The following is a 23629-nucleotide window of genomic DNA, read 5'->3' as shown; positions in this document are numbered from 1 at the left end:
GTTAATTCTTCTGTTTGGTAGGGCTTTGTTATATGGACAAGTGTTTGATTACTGATTGAATCTCTACCAATTTTTAGTCTCTTCAGATTTCCTGTTTCTTGTGATTCAGTCTTAGCAGTATGTTTCTATGAGTTTATCTATTGCTGGTCATCTAATTTGTTAACACACACTTGTTCACAGAGGTCTGTTATTATCTTTTATATTTCTGTGGTGTCAGCTGCAATGTCCCCTCTTTCATTTATTTTTGTGAGTCTGCTCTCTTTTTCCTTAGGTCAGCCAAAAATGTCTTGTCTATCTTTGAAAAAATTAGCCTAGAGCTATTACATGTTACTGCTCCTTGTAGAAAAACATTGGCTAGATTTCTTTATGCTGTATTAGTCCATTTTTCTTCATTAGTCATCTCCAGGACAACCTGCTAAGTGGGGAATGGTCCCTTCATTCCAAGGAGATAAAAAATAAAATGTATAATCATCACCAAGTGAAAAAATATGTGTCAAGTATTAAAATGTGGAAAAGGAATCTCACTCAGTTATGAGAAGGCTTCCAAGAAAGAAATATTATGCTCTTCTTGAAGTGGGTATTAAAGACTGTGCCTGTGGCTGGGAAAAAGGCTCAGTGAGTGCAATGCTTTTCATACAAGAATAAGATATTAATTCACATATCCAAATCCACATAAAAGCTTGTAATCCCAGATGGGAAACAAAGACAGGAGGATTCCAGAAGCTCACGGGCCAGCTAGCCTGCTATGGGCAGTAGAAAACAACAAAACAACTTAGTCTCAAAGTGGAAGTCCAGCTTGTCCTCTTATCTCCACGTACACTCATATACCTGAATGCACACACGTGTACACACCCACACATCATACACACACAAGACAATGCCCAGTGACACGTGCAAATCCAGGAAGGCAAAAAGAAACTCTGGTATGTCTGAGCAACCATTGGCATGTAGCTGAGTGTGAATGGAGTATAGTTAGTGTGGGGTACCTGATGGGGAACCAAGGCTAAAGTGTGTGTCTGTGTGTGTGATAGAGGAGGGAGCCTGAGTTCCTGCATCTCCAAGAAGCTCTCCAATGAGGCTGGCCCTACTGGTCCAGAAACAAGACTTCAAATAGCAAAAGGACTGACAGTCTTTAGCCACAGTGAGGACACTGGCCTCAGAACCCAGAGGTTTCATCTACCAAATGTATTGTTTTGAAGAAAAAGCTCTTGCCTTCAGGGGCAGGGGAGTCTTAGCTACCTCATTTGTAAACAATTTTCTGAACTCCAAGCCATCTTCCAACATTCTTTTGTTAAAAAAAAATACAAATCATGGAAGATGGGGTTCTATAGACTTGTCACTTAAAACTCTTCAGGTTAAAAACAAGCCTCACCAGATGCCTTAGAGGGAAAAGATGCTTACCACAGAGCCAGACAACCTGAATTCAAGCTCTGTGACCCGCAAGGTGGAAGGAAAGAGCTGAATTCCCCCAAATTGGCCTCTGATTTCCACATGAATGCCATGGCACAACACACACAAAATAATAAATAAATGTGTAAAAATTAAACATAAGCCTAAACATTGATGTCTAATAAAACTCCTGAGGGCCTCACAAGACATGTTTTTAACCAGAAGTTGGCTTCCAGGTTACCCATTTGCTATCCCAGAAGCAAAGACAGTGCCAGGCATTAAGCTGTTGTCACTAAGCCCCAAAGCTGTTCTGGACCTTACTTGACACTGCTTCCTTCTAACTTCTCCCTTCAGAGGATGTGAGAGAGGGACTCGAAAGCAGGTTAAGGTCCTCTTCATCTCATCCTGTTGAGCCTCTGATGGCTTCATCATTGTGGGTCTCACAGCAGCCTTTCCTCCTCATGGTAATAGTTGAATCCAATTAGCAGAAGCCCCACTGTGCCCCCATCTTCCTCTCTCATGCAAAGGTGAGCCATCTGGGACACTTCTGAAACACAGCTCCAGGGTAGCCCTTCTCTGGTCTGATTAATTATAATAATTCCAGTACCTTCTCTTTGTGTCTGCAGTCCCACAGGTGCTAGCTACACCTTCCTTTCACCATTTAAGCCATGCTTTTAAGAAACAGTTCATTTACCCAATTAGCAATCTTTTACATCTAAGTCTTTCTTTTCAGATTACTGGTATGATGTTGGTGTCCTTGCTATTCTCTGACAGGTCTGAACTCACCAGGAAATTGGCAAATCTTAGAAATTAGACATTAATTTATACCCCACCCCCTGTTTTATCAGGGTTAGTCCCAAGAAGTTCATGGATTTCCCAGAATCTTGATGCTGGCTGCATCCTTGGTTTCCTGGTTCTAAGCCTGGTGCTTTCACCTGCAAACCTCCCCATCCAAGGCAATTGTGGCACCGGGAAGAGCAAGATGAGCTTCTCAAATGAGACTGTGGGAGGAAGAATAGAAGAAAAATGATCCTATCCACCAGGGAAGAGAAATGTGAAATTAACAACGCCTCTGAAATGACTGTGCTACTAAACTCATTTAGAACCTGTCTTTAGCTGAAGAAATTAAGATAATAAATTTGGAAAATTAGAGTGCAGTGAAGTTATCAAAAATTACTTTAGCTCAAAGCAGATGAGTGACTACTTAGAGAGATGGAATCTATCATCCTTTAAGGCTGCTGGGAGATTAGGGAAGTGTCCCCCAGTACATTGAGTTGTTTTTTTTTTAAGGAAATTAAAAATTGTGGTTGCTACATAAAGAGTAGAGCTGATGTCAAATGGAGGTGGATATGACCAAGAGGGCACAGCTTTCAACTGGTGACAATACAACAAAGACATGGAATCCCACTGCGTGGAAAAGAAAGGAGTCTTCGACGACAGTCATGGTGGAAAGAACAGACATCGTCACATCGTGCACAATTACCAGCAACATGGCCATGGTTTGCTCAGATACATCTTGACAAACTTCGGCCGTGGTCTTCTTGCAGAGCTGTTATAGTAACACGAGTTGAGATGTACAGGGAGTGGAGGTCCAGGATGAAAGCAGCTGTACAACTGCCACATGTTTTTATTGTTGTCATCAATAGTGCATCTGGGTGGGAGTTACTGCCTTAGGAAGCCAGAGCTCAGGGAATTGAGGATGAAATAGTGGCATTTTAAAACCAAGACAACCATATAAGAGAGGAATCACAAAGGTGGCTAGAGAGTTGCAGGAGGTGCTTATTTATAGTAGCTTACCCTTTAAATAGACTCCCCTCCCTCCAGATGAAGAGAAGAGGTCAGGTTACAATATAAAACTTCTTTTGTCAAAAATACTTTGCAGTTTTCTCTAACAAAACTTAAATGGAAAAACTTGCTCCCCATCAGTCTACCACAAGATCCAGCAATTCCACTCTTAGGCATATACCCAAAAGAAGCACATTCATACAACAAGACATCTGTTTAACGATGTTCATAGCAGCACTATTTGTAATAGCCAGAATCTGGAAGCAACCTAGATGCCCCTCAACTGAAGAATGGATAGAGAAAATGTGGTACATTTACACAATGGAGTACTACTCAGCAGAAAAAAAAAAAAAAACAATGGAATCTTGAAATTTGCAGGAAAATGGATGGAACTAGAAGAAACCATTCTGAGTGAGGTAACCCAATCACAAAAAGACAAACATGGTATGTACTCACTCATATGTGGATTTTAGACATAGAGTAAAGGATTACCAGCCTACAATCCACACTGCCAGAGAAGCTAGTAAACAAGGAGGACCCTAAGAGAGACATACATGGTCCCCTAGAGAAGGGGAAAGGGTCAAGATCTCCCGAGCAAATTGGGAGCATGGGAATTGGGGGGAGGGAACTAGGAGAATGAGAAGGGGAGAAGAAGAGGGATGCAGAGGACATGAGGGAGCAGAAAGGTTGAGTCAGGGGAAGAATAGAAGATAACAAGAATGGAGATACCATAATAGAGGGAAACATTTTAGGTTTACAGAGAAATTAGACACTAGGGAAATGTCTGGAGATCTACAAAGATGACACCAACTAACAATCTAAGCAACAGAGGAGAGGCTACTTAAATGCTCTCCGCTGATAATGAGATTGATGACTAACTTATATGCCATCCTATAGCCTTCATCCAGCAGCTGGTGGAAGTAGAAGCAGACACCCACACCTAATCACTGGACTGAACTAGAATCCGGTTGCAAAGAAGGATGAGTGATGAGCAAAGGGGTCCAGGCCAGGCTGGTGAAACCCACAGAAACAGCTGACCTGAACAACTGGGAGCTCTTGGACCCCAGACAGCTGGGAAACCATCATGGGACTGATCTAGACCCCAGGAACATGGGTTTCAGTGAGGAGACCTCAGAAATCTATCGGACCTCCTGTAGTAGATCAGTACTTATCCCTAGCATAGGTGTGGACTTTAGGAGCCCATTCCACATAGAGGGATACTCTCTGAGCCAAGACACATGGGGGTGGGCCTAGGCCCTATCCCAAAGGATATGACAGACTCTGATGACCCCCTATGGAAGGACCCTCCCTGGGGAGAAGAAAGGATAGGTATAGGTAGAGTTTTAGTTGGGGGGGGTGTGAGGGGAGGTGGGGAGGGAGAGGGAACTGAGATTGACATGTAAAACAATCTTGTTTCTAATTCAAATAAAAAATCTGCAAAAAAAAAAAACTCCCCTACCCAACTCTTAAATTTCTTAAGTTCCCATTATGAATGTCATTCCATTAGATAGACATCCCCAATGTTCTAAACTCCACCTCACCAATTTTTTCTGCCAAGGGCCAGAAAGTACATATTTTCCTTGCAGGAAAGTATTTCATAGAACTCCCTGCGTTTCCGCTATATAGTTTGCTCTGCCTCCTCTTTCTCTTCCTCTTCCTCATCCTCCTCCTCTTCTTCCTCCTCCCTTTTTAAGTTTATACTTTATATGAAAATACACTTAGAAGGGATGTTTTCTGGTGTTCTAGAGCAGAGGAGGGCAGCTAGAGCCTACGGGGACTTACTTTTTATAAAGACTGAAAAGATCTGGGTGTGGTGGTACACATCTTAAATCTCAGCACTCAGGAAGCAGAGGCAAGCAGATCTCTATGAGTGCAAGGCCAGTCTAGTCTACCAGGCAATTTCAAGAGAGAGACAGAGACAGAGACAGACAGACAGAGAAAGAGAGAGAGAGAGAGAGAGAGAGAGAGAGAGAGAGAGAGAGAGGATGAAAAGTGAAGAATGGAAAGGGTCCTAACAACCAAATGTTGTGTTTGAGATAAGAACACTAATTCTCTAGATTTGACAGTTCTATATCATGTGCATATATCAAATTATCACATAGTACCCCATATATATGTGCAATTGTTGTCCATCAATTAAAATTTCAAATAAAGATGTACATCCCGTTTAGCAGTACAAGTAGAAATAGGTCTCAGGACTTTGAGCCATAGTTTGCTGACCTCTGTCCCAAACAAATGGTCACCCTGCTCATCTTCCACATGTCTCTATTTGTTATTAGATAACCTTTAATACAATGCTTAGCAAACTCCTCTGATTGTTGACACCTGCAGGAGTCCTGTCAATTCTGCCTAAGTTCCCTCACTGTGTGTCACACACTTAGCATAGAGTAGGCACATAGTAGGTGCTCTAATTAATATTTGCTCAAAAAAGTTCCATTCAAGGACATATGTTCAGTCCCCAGTTCAGTCCCGAAGCAAAGGAATCCATTAATAATTGTTCAATAACTAAAGCAATATAAATATAATTCATATTCACCATGGGACAACCTGAGATGTTTCAATAAATAAAGTAATATAAAAATAATTTGTATTTGCCATGGGATAACAAGAACAGTACCTCCAAAATGCATAAAAAAATAAGGAAATAATGATCCATCACAGTTTCCATCTAACATAGACAGCTGTTAACATGTTGGACTCTTCTGTCTGTAGGTAGAATACTTCATGCTGTAATGACAGAGTCAAAGTCATTTTAGCACTGGAAGCTCCAGAGTCTCTTTTTCCCACTTCACAAATGACCTAGGAAAGGACATCTTGATGCACATGCCCTTGTCTGCATTGCTAGTTGTTTGCTGGGATACGTCCTAAGGAACAGAATCATGGGGTGACAGGGGATCAATGAGTCTGTGGTTCTCAGCATGGAAGGCCAGATTGCCTTCCAGATAGCAGGCATGTACCCAAACCCCTCACTGCTAGATGGCTTTCTTCCCACACACAGGCTATGTCCTCTAAGCAGGAGCAGATATGATAAAAAGATGTATAATCAGATTTGCTTAGAGTGGTGTGGGGAAAAAAAGAGACATGGATGCTCATATTATTTAGCAATTAACCCAGGATGAGGAAGCCATCCCTAGCTTTTGCTTCTTGCCTAAATACATAGAAATTAAATGTACTAATTATACTGGGATAATTTTCCTAGGAGTGTTCTGAGCCCATTTTCCCTGCAACCACTCCAAATATTTGTTTCTCGCTATGTACACACTTTGCAGAGAGAAAATTCAGCACATCCTGGGCTCAATGGTCTCAGTACAGCATAGGCAAGACAGAGTTTGATTCTCAGCAGCTAGCATAATCCCACATAAAAAAATCAGCCTCTGTCAGCTAAATTATCTCCATTCCACCCACCATTCATATCAAATAATTCCTGACAGTGCTTTTCTAATTTTCATTATTATCTCTCTCACCCTTTCTTTGAAACAGTGTTTCTCTGTGTAGCCTTGGTTATCCTGGAACTCACTCTGTAGACCAGTCTGGCCTCAAACTCACAGAAATCCACCTGCCTCTGCCTCCTGGGTGCTGGGATTAGAGGTGTGCACCACCTGGCTGAAACGTACTCTCTTAAAGGAAGATATTCTCTTGGTCTAGGTCCTGGAGTTTATAGATCCATGTGACGGTCAATGTGGGGATTTTTAACTCTAATGCACATGGAAATATCCCAATGAAGTCTTGCGTTGATTTCAAGTCATGGAAGAACATGAAGGCATTTCAGTTCACACCCTATGAAATCAGAGGTGCTGGGTAAGTTTGAAAGGTACATTATCTGGATATACTTTGTATGTGTCATAATAAAGGGGTTTGGCTTCCCACTCTGTCTATTGGAAATTAATATGGAATCACTATACTAGGCTTTCATGGCCTTCCATGAGACCAAATAAGCTCATGTAAATGAGTCTTTCCTAGTCTTCTAGAAGGTAGTATTTTACTACGCATCTGATGAGATCTAGGAACATCCCAAGAATGTCACAACAGGGCCAATCATGGAGTAAAACTGAGAAATGAGATGACAAGGAGATCTAGAGAAGGAGACAGAGTCTATTGGCAACTTGCTAATCCACGCATAGTGATTTTGTGACAAGGACACAGAGATGAATAAGTCAAAATTCCTCTACTTGGTTAAACTTATTTATTTAGGAGTATATGTAATAACAATTAATTTTTAATGATATGAATTTGAAAGAGAGCAATGGGGTATGTATAAGAGGGTTTGGAGATAGGAAAGAGAAGGAAGAAGTGATGTAAGTATATTGCAATCTCAAAATAATAAAAATAAATACAAATTTAAAGAACATAAATAACAATTCTGAATATGGCTCTAGAGAAGGAAAGTTTACATACTAGAATAATATAAATAAAATCTTTAACAGTAGTTAATAAAAAAAATCTCTGCTTTCTGAAAATTCACAATCCAGCAGGTTTTGATAAAGATAAGATCAAAGTCCAGAGAAGGATGCTGGCAGGCAGGTGCCCGGAAGGAGGGTGGGGATCTGAGTGTGGCTGACTTAGACTTTGAATGCGGAATGAAAGAAAGGAGGCAGGGCTGGTGAGTGTTACACCACATGATCAGAAGTTGATAGGATTAGAAATTGGCAAAAATAAAACTCATGCCTGTGTCGCATCAGTGCTTCCAGCATCTAGACACCTTTTCCACCCAGTGACTGAACCAGACACCTCCTCTTTAGGAGTCAGTACCACCTATGTTCAAGGAGGAATGTTTTATAGCAGGGAAAGATTGACCTTTATCTCTGGGAACACTAAGATATGTGCCTCTGACTTTTGGCCAACATAGGGGCATCTACGATGAGCCATAAAAGTTGGGAAGTCTCCTAAGAGCCTCTATGTCATTTACTGATGGTCCTTGATGGCATAGCGGCTTAGTCTACCTGGCTTGACCACACACAGCTGGTTAGACAACTGGCTCAATCTTGATTCCCTTTGGGAACTTCCTGCCTTGATTGCTTCCAAAGGTAAAATTTCTTGTACATATCTGAGTAGCTCAAACTGGAGACAGATTCATGGCTAGATGTCCCTTGGGTCCTTGGCTATATGTCCCTTAGATCCTTGGCTAGATGTCCCTTGGGTCTCCAGGGTTTGCTTACACTTTTTTTCTCTTCATCTACTATATTATTTGACTTTAAATAGAAGTCTTCTGTGAACATGCTTAGAGGAGTCATGTGGATCCCTTTAAGATCTCTAAACTGAAACAAATAATAAAAAAACTAAAATAAAAACAGCTAAACTAAACATCATGATCTTGAAGTTTCTAAACCAGATGTTTACAGAACAAGATAAGTAACGCACATAGCATTGATAAGGAGTGGGTGCAGGAGCTGTGGAAAACCAAAGCATGCAGAGACAGAGGTGAGAGAGATGTCTCAGTGGCTAAGAGTGCTTTCTGCTCTTACAAAGGGCACAAATGCAGTTCCTAAGCCCACATCGGGTGACTTACAACTATATGTGACTCTAGCTCCAGGGAATCTTACACCTTCTGTTTTGTCTGGCACACAGGCACACAGGCACACAGGCACACAGGCACACAGGCACACAGGCACACAGGCACACAGGCACACAGGCACACAGGCACACACACACACACACACACACACACACACACACACACACACAACACGGGTATTTTTTAAAGAATATAAAAATAGATGATAAATAGACAATAGATAGGTAGACAGATAGATACAGATACATACATATATACACATACATACATACATACATACATAGATTATAGATTATAGATAGACAGACAGATGGATGTCTCATCCAAAGGGAGTAGCCACCACCTAACCTCAAACAACTGCTGAATTATGTATGACCCATCTTATTTTATTTTCAAAGAGGCAGAAATTTGAATTGCTATATAAAACTCTGCTTTTAAAATACTCCATTAGCAAAACAGTTATTTTTATCTATTGCTTGAGAACCCATGTGTCTTGTTTGATTTGTGCTTTAATAGTATGTTAATAAAGTGAATACTCACATTTTTTAAAAATAAAATATAACACATGGGCCCAATCTCTTGCTTTCACTCCTTTGACAAATACTCTTAACATGCTATTTACACTGAGTGGCCCTGAGGTGTTGGTGTCCTCTGTACTTCCCTGCCTCAGTGTCTTGTCTAGGACTTCTACACACTGTCATTCTCCTGCCTGCAGTTCTTCACGTGGTTAGTTCCCTCTCACACTCCAAGCCTAAATTCTGAGAGGCATGTCCTGACTAACCATCCACCCTAGCCTCTCCTTCTGACAAAGTGGATCCTGACAATCAGCAAGGAAATACATTCCAACTGAGGGAGGCCGACAACGTGGGCAGAAATGGCAGAAGCAGAGGTGGGATGAAGTGAATGGGTTCCAAAGGCATAGCAAGAGTAGCATCACTTGAAGGGCAGCATTAAAGTCGAGGCCGAATGGGTTCTCCAGAGGCAAGGGTGGCCGTAGAGAATGCCTGACTGAGCACTAGAGTATCCCAGTGCTCAAAGGTCAGAGAGATGAAGAGAACTTAGAGACAGACGCTGAAAAGGCACAGCCAGTGAGCAGCAGCAGGAAATGGGAGACAGTTAACATATGAGAAGTCTGAAGGGGGGGGGCAGTAATGGTGACAGTTGCTGTGACCAGGCCAGAGGGTTGAGCATTAGGATCTAACCAATGGTGATGAACTCATAGGAGACATTAGTGGTCTAGGCAAGAGCAAGCTTCTGAAGTGGATTGGGACTGAATCCTGCTCAAATGGGTTCAAGGGAGAATGGGGGAAGGAGGTTGGATTCTGTGGGTTTTCTTAAAACAAAGACTTGAAAAGATACATGAGGGTAAGCATGGCCAAAACTGCAGCACGCTGGGCACTGACAGAGTAAAAAATAATCCATTGAATGAAAAAACTGTTGATGGCATAGGAGGTACGAACTGTAAAAGTGATATCCCTGGGAGATGGGAGGTGAGGAGAGCTAGTGTGCAAATGAGTAGGTTCCCTCCCTGAGCCCCAGGAGAAGGGTATCAGCACAGCAGTAGGGAGGCAGGTAGCCCTGGAGCAGGAGATGCAGTTCTCTTCATCAAATGTCTGTTGGAGAGGACTCAGAGGAACAGAGAGGTCAAGGCACTGGAAAGTAAGTATTGAAACCACCAAGAATGATGGTGTTGGAATGTGACATTGAGCCTGGAGGCAAACTCCTAAAGGACCAAAACACTAAGACCCAGATGTCACTGAATTTCTGCTACAATAACATGTAGGAAGTGGTACACCTGGTGACAAAGGATTAAAATCCATCATCTTTTAGTCAGGAGAGAGGGAGAGTGGTTTGGGGAGGTTAATGAGGGACAAGAGTGCTGGAGTGCAGGTTGAGGAAGAGAAAACAGATCACACTGAGTATTGCAGCCAAGTAACACTCTGAGGAGACAGCAAGTTTGGATACAGACAGATGGCAAATGGCTTTCAGAGAAGACTTAAAGGGGAAATGGGGAGCACTTCATTGCATGTGGGTAACAGTGTAAGTGATAAGGGATAGTCTAGGAGACATGGGACTCCCAGAGTGGCTGACAGGACAAAAGCATAACAAACTCAAGCTTGGTTTTGGTAGTGTGATTGGTAGCATTGTAGAAAAAGAAATGCTGGGGAGGCCTACCAAGATTTTGTTAAGTACTTGAGTGCTTATCTAGCATACATAGGGTGCTGGGCTCAATTTTCAACACTGCACAAACCAGGCATGCATAGTACAAGCCTGTAGTCTTGGCACTGGGAACTAGAGATTGGGGAGGGGGGCCGGTTAAGAGTCAAAGGTCATCCTCCCCACAAAGCAAGTCTGAGGCCAGCCTGAGCTACATAAGACCCTGTCTCAAAAACAAAGCAAGTATATTGGGTTCCAGATTCCCTTCATTCCTGACAGAGAATTGAAGGCTGGTGGGCAGTGGTCTTTCATGAAAATATTTGCCTCTTGAGGCAAAAGACTCATTTGTCTCACTAACTGGAGGACAATGAATAAATGTTGACACCTCATACAATATAGAAAATATAGGTATAAGCTCATATTTGGTGGATCCTTACATGGCAGAGATTTTGCTGAGTCTTTCTATGCATTATCTTTTCTATGCTTTACTTATTTTTATTTCATGAATGTTTTACTTGCATGTACTCATGTACAACACATGCATGTCCAGTGCCTGTGGAGTTCAGAGAGTGTCAGAGCCCCCAGAAGATGGTTGTGAGCTACTGGGTGGGTACTGGGAACCAAATCTGGGTTCTCTGCAGGAGCAATAAGTGCTCCTAACCACCGAATCATCTCTCCTGCCTCCCTATGCACTATCTTATTTAATCCTCATAAATGTTTTATGATGTGCTGCTGATACATCAATTGTATTGATTGAGAAACCAGGGGTCAGGATGCTGAAGTGACTACTCTAAGATGGTAGAGATAGTGCTATAACCAAGCTAAGAAAGCAAGCCTACCTTAGAAAAAAGTAGTGTGTGTGGCACACCCTGACCATTGCATTCCCACCAACGTTGTTTTCTCTTCTTTTTGTTAGAAGAACCTTGGTTTTGTTTTGCTTTGCTTTGCTTTGCTTTGTTTTCAGGTATCGAAATGTCTTCTGAGCAATTTCTCCCACACCCAACCATCAGGAGTGACTCATAGCTTTGAAGATGGCCATCTTCATCCAGTTCTTTTGCCATTGATAATAAACCAAGGTAAGGAAAACAGTTAAGACATCTTTCAGAAGCCTCAGAGTACCAGGTCTTGGTAGACTCAAAGGGAGCATGGAGGGAAACAGAGACCATCCACCATCCCTCTCCCTTCTCTACTTACAAAACTCCCCGGAGGAGTTGGTAGAGATCTTAGAACTTTGGTGTAGACCCTGTGACCTTAAGGAAATGGCAAAGGCACTCATGAAGATGTGAGCCTCACAGCCCTGACACCAGGAAGTCACTGAATTAATGCTTGGGGACACATACTGTGAGAATTCTGGAGCAGTAAATAAGTAATGCCTTTGTGATTTAAAGCCACTGTTGAAAGCAGCCAAATATATCCTATGAGCATATTGTCTCCTATAAAAAGAAATCATGAAGATAAAAGATCACCTGACTGGCTTATGTAGTCATTCCTTAGGAACAAAGGCAAAGGAGTTTGGTGCAGAAAAGAAGAGTTCTGTGCCAGTGATCTGGCTGGGTTTTTTGTCAACCTGACACAAGCTAGAGTCATTTGGGAAGAGGAACTCTTAATTGAGAAAATTCCTTCATGAAGTTGGTCTATAGGCAAGTCTGTAGGGCATTTTCTTGATTAATTATTGATATAGGATGGCCTATCCCACGGTGGGTAGTGCCACCCCTACACAAATGGTCCTGGGGTGTATAGGCTGAGCAAATCACAGAGATCAAGTCAGTAAGCCTTGTTCCTTCCTGCCTCTGCTTTAGTTTCTAACTTCAGGTTCCTGCCTTGAGTTCCTACCTGACTTCCCTCAGTAATAGAGTGTAACCAGAAAGTCATAAGACGAAACAAACCCTCTCTCCCTTCCCTACCCAAGTTGCTTGTGGTTACAGTATTTTATCACAGCAATAGAAATCCTAACTAGGACAGCCAGTAACAAGGAGGCCCAGGTTCTGGTTTCAGGACTCATGACCTCGACCAAGTTACTTCATCTATAGGGTTCTGTATCCTGGCACTAGGAATGAAAAGAATGCTACAAATTCTCCATCTTCTTCACATTTGGTATCACGTGGTTCTACAACACTGTAACTTAGGCCCCATGGCTGACTTATAATCAGCTAACACATCTTCTTTCAAAGGTAAGTTCCCTTCCTCAGAGCCAAGGAGAGATGAGGCTGCGAGGCCGGGGCAGGGAGGAGAGTTGTTTGGGCTATTTTCTGCACACCCCCAACAGAGATTAATGTGTGTCTCTGAGTCAGCAAAATCTCCTGCAGAGAAACACAAAATGCTCACTCTGCACTTCTGGGCAACCTGGTCAGTCCACCTGGAGAAGAAAGTGTTCACATCCACTCTGTTCAGTGAACCCCAGGAGGGTACATCAAAGGCTGCGGCATCTCTATCTACTCCCCTTTTATCTATGACATTCACCTTTCTTTCTCTAGGAATTAAATCAGTCCCCTGCAGAATAAAAACCAGATCATCTTGGCTTATTCAGATTAAGATTTTTAACTGAAGATGGGTTTTAGACCCACCATCCTATAGGTGGCCATTTTAGTTGTGTAGTCATGAACTCCACACAGGACCCAAGTGCTCTACCAATGTGGTTTCTGGAGGAGAGTCTGGGGATGCATTTGTGCCTCTGCTGCTGTGGTATATCCATGGTGACAGACATGACTTAGAGGGCAGCAGATATCAGGATTGTTTTCCAACTCTCCAGAGGCCTGCCCTGGGTAGATAGTCTATGCCTTAAGGGATCACTGTATATCCCTGCAGTCCCCTGGCCTCTGTGACACAGATGGCTGAGACTCCTGTCATCCACAGAAATGGGTTGTCACTGATGCCAGCACTTAGCTGGAAGTCCAGCACCTTCACTTGTAGCTTATTAGATGGTACATTTTCATAAAAGGTTAAAATTATATATGTCATGCACCCACAAAGTCTTCTTCCATGAATGAATGTTACAGCAAGGGAAAGGAGAAGCAATAGGTGAAGTTAGATAAAACCAGTTTCAAATCCTAGTTTTGTCTCCAGCTAGTTTAGACAAGTTATTTTAACCTCTTGAAGCCTGCATGTTCCCATATGTGAAATGATGAAGACAATATTTACATTGCATGCTGCAATGAAGATTAGAGATGACATGTATCAGATACTAGCATAGAACTGATGAAAGGAGAAAGTTTATCAAATTATAGCTCTCGGTGGTCGTGGTGTAATTATTATAATTGGCTTTTAGATTAGGAGAAAGCTAACAGAGATTGTGCAGGCTCTGGGAAACCACCAGCTCTTTAGCTTCCATTTCTTTGGCACCCTGGGAAGAAAGCTGCACATGATAAAAATCCAACCTTCCAACCTCATTAGCAGCAAGTAACCCACACAAGGATGAATAGCAATGAAGGAAGCACAGGGCCAGAAAACTTCATTAGGAAGTAGAATCCAGCATTCATCACTTAAGGTCTCCAAGCAACACTTCCCTCATCTGGGGAACTGGGGGTTCATACTGTGCTCATCTCACTGGGTCACATAAAGTCAAAATGAGAAAGACCAGGGAAGTAATTGAAAATCTGTAAAGCACTGAGAACATCCAGATGCACATCTATCCTATCATTCTGGTCAAGAGAGTGGATAGACAAACTATCAAAGAAAACACAAGGGAAGCCACTTGGGAATCATCTGTCACCTTACATGGCACAGTGGGCAAGGTCCCTGGCATCTTTGTGGCCCACATGGAGAAAAAGTGCCCATATAAGTCATCCCCTTCTCTACTCTGAGTGCACAACAAAACCCCTTCATGCCCATGGCCCACCAATAGGGACTCTAGTGAAATCTCGAGAGACTAATATAGAGCCAGATATACATTCTTAGAGAGAGAGGTGGGGAGAGAGAGGGAGTATATGGTATGTGTGATGTATACACTTCTTAGTGTAGCTGTATGTATATCTGTGTGTAAATGTACACACATGTATAGTGAATGCACTTACCAATATAAGTGTGTCCATGTCTGTGTATTGTACAGTCACATGTGTGGAAACCAGAGGCAGACATTTACTATCTTTCCTCCATCACTCTCCACATATTTTTATTTTGGAAACAAATTCCCTCACTGAATCTCACTGACTTGACTAGACTAACTGACTGGCTGATGAACATCAGGGATCCACCTGTCTCCACCATCATTCTCCTCCAGTGCCAGGGTTACAGTTATAGGCCACCATTACCAACTTTTTACATGGGTTCTGGCAATGCACACTCAGGTCTTTGTGTTTATGCAGAAGGCATTTTCCTAACTGAACCTTCTCCCCAGCCCCAAGTCTATATTCATTCACAGCTTCCTGGGTGGTGCTGATGCACAGTCAGCGCTGGCATCCATCTCAGGATCTGCAGTCTTGTAAGATGTTTAACACTGAACAGCTTTCCATTGCCTGTGGAATCAAACTGCCATTGCCACATACGGCTGTCAGTAAGAGAGTCTCTAACTCTCATTCCATCCTAAGCCATTCTGTGGCCTACACACTGATAGGTAAGAGCGCTGAATGAAATAAATTGACTACGGAAAGGAATGCATCGAAAAAAAAAAAAAAAAAACAATCCAGAGGTAGCACCGAGGACATAGTTTGTGCTAGGTCTTTGAACACTGAATGTTCCTCTCCCTTGGTGACTGATATATTGGTTTTAAAGCTAAGGGGAAAAGTGGCTCATAAGTCTGTACTCAGCAATCATTTGTATATAAAATAATTAAAAGATAGCTTTTCATGAAATCAGAGTGATAAATCCTTCTCTGAGATATTATGAAAATTCAACTCACAATTTGTTCTGATGGATTAACCTCATCTAACATTGTTCTATGTCCTCTCCATAGCTGGGACAGACTTCAAATCCCAAGGCCCCCCTATATGAAGCATGGAACTCTCTAACACTTCCCATTATAATTAGTAAGAGAAAATAATAAGCTATAAAATATAGACTAAGGGAAACTCCAGGATATCAGGACTCTGCAGGCAAGCATGGCATTCTTGCCTACAAATGAGCCCTTTTCTTTTGGTAGGCATAAAGTCAGAGGGTTACCCATTTATCACGTCATCAGTGCCCCAGAAAGGATGCTAGTGCTTTGTCTTTCATGCCATCCATGTTAAGTGTTGCCTTAGCTAAAGAAACAGTGTGGTGATATCTTGCTTGTACAAATAAAGCCTGTCTGAGGGTCAGAGAATGGAGCTTGCCACTAGCTAACCACAGAGGTCTGGAGGTCTGTACAGACAGACCAGAAGTGAGGTAGCCGGGCAGAAATAGGATATAAGCAGGGAGAAATAGGAAATCACTCTCTTGTCTGCTGAGAGGTAAGATTGCTGTGGCTTGCTCCTTCTCTCTGATCTCTCAGCATTTCCCTCTATATCTGACTCAGGCTTTTTATTGTCTAGACCAATTAAGAACTCTATTTACAAAACAGGACTTTTTAGCTGTCAATCATTCAATGTCATCTGAAAGAAGCAAATAAATGCTTCATCACATCAGGGAGTCTAGAACTTTCTACTGTGAAAGCCATTGTTTTGGGTAATTTTATTTATTTACTATTTATGGTGGTGCTAGGGCCTGAACCCAAGATCTTTTATGTGTTAAGCAGGCATTCTAACACTGAACTGTGTTCTAAATAGTCTTTCTATCTTTTATTTTGAGATGAATTCTCATTAAGTTACCCAGGCAAGCCATGCCCCGGCCTCAACCTTCCTAGTAGCAGGGATTACAACAATACACCAACAGGCCTGGAGGATGCTTTTTTCCCGCTAACTATAAAAAAATGAACAACTTTCTCCTAAAAGGAAATTAAAACAAAAAGAAGGAAAAGACAAAATCAAAGATAGAAAGGGCCAGTAAGATGGCTCAGCAATACAGACACTTGTCACCAATCCTGATGACCTGGATTCAGTCCCCAGGACCCATATGGTGGAGTAAGAGAACTGACTCCTGCAGGTTGTCATCTGACCTCCACACATGCTCTATGGCACACACACACATACACACACACACATTAAATTTTGAAAATTTAGACTATAGTGAGGATGCAGAGAGGTTAGAAGGTTAACAGAATATTCTGATAGGAAGAACCATATGAGTGAAGGGCAAAATATTCCTGTAGAATCAGTGCAAAAGAGAGAGAGAGAGAGAGAGAGAGAGAGAGAGAGAGAGAGAGAGAGAGAGAGAGGGATTAGCTCCACTCATCAGTCACCTAACATCATAATGCTTCAGAAGGAAAACTTCAGGTCAGTCCAAAGTCACAGAACCATCCCAGGGCAGACCATACCAGTAAAAACAAGGTCTACCAGTCCAGAGTCTCCTCCCCTCAGGCTCATCCACTCAAACTGTTTTTTGTTTTTTTGTTTTTTTTTTCCTAGCCGCTGAAGGTGACACCAGTGAACACTGCACTGTACAACTGTGTTATACTGTTAGTCTGTATTTCACATATTTTCTGATTTCTTTTATAAGAATAAAATGCTCAGAATGCTAACACTGTGTCTGCTTCAACCAGAAATGCAACAGGCACATACTAATGTTCAACATTTTTTAATGAATAAAGGGAGGGGTAGAGTAATGGCTCAGTGGCTAAGAGCTTTTGGTGTTCTTCTTTAGAACTGAGTTTCAGAACTTAAATTGGGCAACTCATAACCATGTGTAACTCCATTCCCAGGGACCTGATGTTTTCTTCTGGCCTCCACAGACGTAACACTCACATGTGCATACCCACTGGCATGAGCATAATTAAAAATAAAACATCTTTAAATAATCACATGTGAGGCATGGAGACACATGTCCATATCCCCAGTGTGTGGGAGGCAGAGGCAGAAGAACCAGAGATTCACAGCTATCTTTGGCTATATGACAAGTTTCAAGGCTATCCTTGGCTATATGACAAGTTTCAAACTAAACTGAGCTATATGAGACCCTATTACCAAAAAAAATTTAAATTTAGAAAAAAGAATGAAAGAAAGAGAAGGGCTGGAGCTCAGAGTGGAACACATGCTTACAGTTTCTAGTACTTGGGTTCAATGAATGGCAATTGCCAAAAACCTTTCTACAAAACTTTAAGAGAGTGTTTTCCTTTTACATGTGTGAGTATGGTGCTTGCATGTACATGAATGCACCACCTTGCATTCTTGGTGCCCAGCAAGTCCAGAAAAGGGTGCCAGATCCCCTGGAATTGGGGTACAGATGATTGTGTAATGCCACATAGACGCTAGGAAATGAACTTGGGTTCCCTACAAAGCAGTAGGTATTCCTATCCACTGAGCCAACCATGCTGCTCCTTTTTAAAAAAAAAATTGGAAAAGGAATGAGCCAAGGGCTCAATGGGTAAAGAAACGCATGTGAACTGGAATTCAGACCCCCAGAAAGCATGTCAAAGCTGGGCAGCCATGCAACCACCTGAGTCCCAGTACTTGGGAGGCACAGACAGGAGATTCCCAGCACAAGTTGGCTAGCTAGACTAGCCAGAAATGGTGAGCTCCAAGGCCATGATTCAACAGTAAAATGGAGAGAGATCAAGGGGGACACCTCAAATAAACTTTGAGCCTCCAAAAGCATGGATGCACACATGTATGTGGAACCTACACACATGTGTGCACACACTCATGGAAAAATAAAAGAAATAGATAATTAAAAGAATGAAGGACATGCTTAATTAACAAGTAGATGCATTCTTGCATTCTACTTGTCTTAAAGGTGACTGCCACTGGATAGAAGCATGGCTGAGCCTTCAGTGTTGGCCATATGTTCCCAAACCTATTTTCTACCCGGTGAGGCAGACGTTTGTGAGGGGCTCACTAAAACACAAGGCTCAAGAGAAACAACTAAGACACCAAGAGAGTATCTTTAATTTTTCTGAACTGATTCATTTCTTTCCAGCAAGAAAATAAGAATGATCTATGGGTTAGACCTTTATTGTTCTCTGTGTTATTTTCTTGGCCACTGAGAGTAAAGCTAGAGGCTTCACTTGTGAGAACAGTATACAAATGGGAGAGAGAGAGAGAGAGAGAGAGAGAGAGAGAGAGAGAGAGAGAGAGAGAGCTCTGGTTTAATGTTGGAACACAAAGGTCTCCCCGAGCAAGGTCAAACAGCTTGACCTTAAGGGCTCACTAGGCATCATTTTGGCTGAAGGATACATACAAAGTCATCAGTGCAAATCTGGCCCTGAGTGTGAGTGGCTCATTGCTACCAAACAATTGAGTTACTAGTAATAATAATAACCAATTAAAAGCAATAATGATACCTTGAGCACCTGTGAGGCACTGACAATAAATCAGCTAGTTGAACTACATTAAATCCAGTACTGTTGAATTCAGTCCCTCTACACAGAAATCTTATGGAACAAGCATTACCATCAAACACATTTTACAGGACAGGGAGCCAGGGCACAAAGCAACTGAGTAACTTGCCTGAGGTTGCCCCACTAAGAGTCAGCAGAGTGTTACTTCTAACCAAGCCCTGACTTCCATGCTGCCCCATTATGTCAGTGCAGTCAAGATCCATGGCAATGCTGGCAGGATGGTGGCATGACACAAAAAAGGGATCTGAGATATTTAGATAGCATCCATACTGTTGCTCTGTCTGCATTATCTCAGTCCTCACAACAAATGTGTCATTATTCTTCCTTATTCCTCAGGAAAACTGAGTTGCAGGATTTAGAGCTTGCCCTAGGTCACTAACTGATGATAAAGCTAGCTGCCAAGCTCTCATGGTGAAACATCAGCGCTCAAGTTATTCTCCACTGTAGCATGATCCCATATGGAGAGAAGCCTGCTCTGGGGCGTGGCTTCTTTCCCACAACCTATGTATACGGAAAAGGCAGGATGGTATAAAAGAATGAGCACAGACTTCAAAGACTGTCATCGCATTCTGCTTAGCACTTACTCAGGTAAGGCTCTCAGTCTGTTTCTTCATGTGACTAGCCTTCAAGGCAACTCTGATACTCTCAGTCATCCATCTACCTGGATTCACTTAGACTCACATCTAAGTGGTTCCTGTGGGAATCTCTTCTCAGGGACTATGTGCCCTTCTCAGTTTGAGTCATAGCATCTTTTTGGTAAACATGGGGCAAAATTACACCAGCGTGGGCTCTCCAGATCATAGCCACATTCCCTCAGCTCCTGACCAGCATTGGCCCTGGAAAAGGCTGGAGCTGCCTTGATACTGCAGTTCTGCTAATGAGCTTTCTGGGCACTGTGGTGCCAGAGAGACTGATGGGCATTAAACCATTATTGACATCGCCAGAATAAACAGGGACTTGGGTTTCAGTTGGGAACAGCACAAAACAAGTTGATGGCTTCAAAATGCTTAAGTCAGTTAGGACTGATTTTGGTTAGGAATTTTGTTCTTTTGTTTGCCCTTTTAAAAATCAACTATTCAGGGTTGGAAAGATGCTTCAGCACTAGTTGCTCTTCCAGAAGACCCAGGTTCAAATCCCAGCATCCACATGGCATCTCACAACTGTCTGAAACCCTAGTTCCAGGATGTCTGACACATGCAGATATACATTCAGGCAAGACACCATGAACATAAATACAAATAAATGAATTATTAAAAATATAATGTTTGACACATTTAAGTTTGGGTAGTGTGTATGTGAATGTGTGGACAGACACACACATGCACATGAATAGCACACAAATGAATAGCACACACAGCTAAAATTCTACTGGCTTCTAAAAGCTAAATGTTTTCCCAGCTTTCCAAAGCATTTTTCCCTTTAGATATACTGACTAGTTGTATACACTCAGCCTCCTTTGATTTTCCTGGTCATGTCTCATGCAGTTCTAATCATTTTAAATGGCATTATAGCTAAGCATAAACATGTAAGATAAGTTTTAATGGCCAGAGTCAATTCTTTTTGTTTGGCTAGTTTTGGAGTTTTGGTTGCTGCTGTTTTGTTTCTTCATGATAATTCTTCATATTTCTCTGTATAAACATCTTTAGTTTTTTTCAGATTTTGTGAGAGTCTCACTAAACAATACAGGCTGCCCTCAAGTTCATGGTCCTCCTGCTCCCACCTCCTGAGTGCAGTCACATCCATTTGTTTGCTTATTGTCTCTGGATGATTTTGATTATAGCAGTGGATTTGGATAGTTGTGACAGAGGCCATCTGGGCTTTGAAGATGTTTACTCTCTCAGTCTTTTCAGAAATGTTTGCTAACTCTGTCACCAAATTCAAGGTCTAGAATGACACAGGCACACTCTAAAGTTTCCTAAAGTTATTAAGTCATTCTGGGTTCATGAAGATATATTTGTTGAATTGATGAGTTTGGTGGCTGAACAGAATTTGAACTCCTGAGGGCCATAAGTATTTTTCATCTTGAATGAGAAATTGACTCACAGTAAGTCCTCAATAGCTGCATGCTTCCTGGGCTCTATATGGCCACTAAATTTAGAGACTAGATATGTCTTCTTCAGGACAGCTGGGGATTGAGACAAGCCATTAGCTATATTATGATGAATCTATTCTATTCCACACCATTTGTGCCCATGCACTCTCTAACTTCACAAAATCCTCTCTGCCTGAAGCTCTGATGGCTGAGGCTAGGCTCTGCCAGTGCTGGTCTGCTAACTGACTTGCAAACTGGTCATCCATCCTTCAGAATCCATCTGTGCTTCACACCATGGTTCTCAACTGCCCACGGGGACTCTGTGGGTATGTTCCAGCCCATCAGTTACCAAAGGCACATGGGCACTCAGCCACTCACTCTTAGTGCAAGAGAATCTGGGATCAGAGCCATTGCATTCTGGAAAGACACATAAAGAAGGAATGATGGAAGAGACTTCTGACTTACCCCTTCCAAAATGTATTCTTACTTGGTTACAGAAGATGTTTAATAGGTAAATAGTCTGGCATTCAAGAAAGCAAGATTTGGTGAGCAAAGAAAGAGCTAAGAATCAAACAGATTTGAATAAAAAAGCAAGCTCTGATACTAGCTATGTAAGTTTGAGCCAATCAATTGATTAATTTATTTCTATAAGACAATAACACCTTAGGGGTAAATGACTATGAAATTATAACTTTGCAGGACACCATGGCATATTTAAGGTATCTAACAGTGACAGGATATATATTGTGTGTATGTGTGCATATGCATAATACATACATACATACATACATAATAAGTGTATTATATATGTATCTAATATAATAAGTATAATATATAATATATATATATATATATATATATATATATATATTATATATTCTTCTTTGCTTTCATGTATTTGATGCCACAAGGAAAATGACCTTTGGAAGTTTCTACTTACCAAGCATTCCTTTCTTGGAACTGGACAGACACATGTCTTTCTCTGCACTGGGCAGGGCAAAGCTCACCACAAACACTTCCACTCCATCAGCCATCAAGGCCAAACCCAAGACAAAAAAGAGGGTCCACTGGAAACGCCCATGACCACACTCATCAATGATGGTCTCATATTGGTGGGCCAACTGCTCCTCGTCTTCCATCCTCTCAGCCATCATGTCTGCCTGGCCCCGAAGGCCGTCTGCTCTGGAGGGGGCCATCTTAGCCTGCTTGGACTTGACATCATCTGGATGAGGGATGCCCTGGTACTCGCCCTCATAGATCTCATCTTCCTCATCATGGCCTTCTGTAACATCACTCTGGGCATCTTCTTCCGGGTTTGACTCATTGCCCCGGTAGTAGCCATCACTGGGGGCATAACCCTCATAGTTGTCCCGATACCTGTAGTCATCCATTCCTTGGTTCTGGGATGTTCTGATAGCCTCTCAAGCTATATCTCTTGCTCAGTGATAAATGCTTGGGCTGTTCCAAAAACCATCATCTATAATATGGTTGAAATGGAGAGTATGTCCATGTGAAGTCTTCAGTGAAAGTGGAACCTTTTTAATTTGTTTCTCAAATCAACCAGATTCATACAAAGGCAATCTAAGTGGCCTTGCGCACTCAGTGTATGTTAAATGTCTTTGGAAAGTTTCAGACTCTGGCCCGTTCTCCTTCTGTGACCCAGAGGCTGGTGCTGATTAAAAACGGGTCCAGTTGCTCTCTTTGACAAGGTGGGGGCAGCACTTGGCAGCTTGCTGGCTGTGGTGATTTGTCCTTCTCCTGGAGGTTATGCCCTGGGAATAGAGAGAAGAAATGGAATAGTTACAAAAGGCAGAGATCCTGACATGATCTCTGAATTAAATGAATGTATTTACTACCCACACATTCAAATTCACATGAGCTAAATGAGGATTGAATCAGTGAGGCTGGTGAAGGAAAACCTTGTCCAGAGAGCCCTTTGAGTTCTGAATAACTGGGTGAAGGTCAAAGATCAGATCTTACGAAGGAATGCAATAGGAAGTGGTCAAGGGATTTCCAGCACAAGGCAATTTTGTGTTAAGGGTTTCCTTTGAACATGTCAAGCTTTGGCAACAGTTGCAGTCTCCTACAGGTCACTTTCTGTTGTGGAAATGCATGCTTTTCAACTTCATTGTGAAGTAACTGTACCATTTTACCTCTAAAATGTAAAGCACAGAAATATCCTAGAGCTTTCTCGGAAGCCCATCTCCCTTTTGAGATCAGCACTGTGGCTAAAGGCCACTCTAACCTTACACTTGATTCAAATGGCAAGAACAGAGAGTCTGAGACCCAGAGCACGTTTCCTGGATTTTCATGAGACATGACTCTAATGCATCACAGGCGTGACCATACACACCTCTTTCCAAGCCTCAGTGCTCTTGTGGGCAAAGCAAGAACATTAGTAGTTAATGCA

At 42.1% G+C, this 23629-nt stretch overlaps 1 protein-coding gene across 2 annotated transcripts in view; it reads right to left on the bottom strand.

Moving 5' to 3' along the window:
* Sv2b (synaptic vesicle glycoprotein 2B) overlaps nucleotides 1-23629 on the bottom strand; it is a 112863-nt gene that overhangs the window by 53292 nt on the left and 35942 nt on the right. For both annotated transcript variants that reach the window (XM_027408154.2, XM_035442447.1), the window contains exon 2: nucleotides 22160-22991. In XM_027408154.2, the coding sequence (XP_027263955.1) occupies nucleotides 22160-22610 (451 nt within the window). In that variant the 5' untranslated portion in view covers nucleotides 22611-22991. The remainder of the gene's footprint in view (nucleotides 1-22159; nucleotides 22992-23629) is intronic.

Source organism: Cricetulus griseus, chromosome 3 (assembly GCF_003668045.3).
Source record: "Cricetulus griseus strain 17A/GY chromosome 3, alternate assembly CriGri-PICRH-1.0, whole genome shotgun sequence".
Lineage (NCBI taxonomy): Eukaryota > Metazoa > Chordata > Mammalia > Rodentia > Cricetidae > Cricetulus > Cricetulus griseus.
This window is presented reverse-complemented; position numbering and strand designations above follow the sequence as displayed.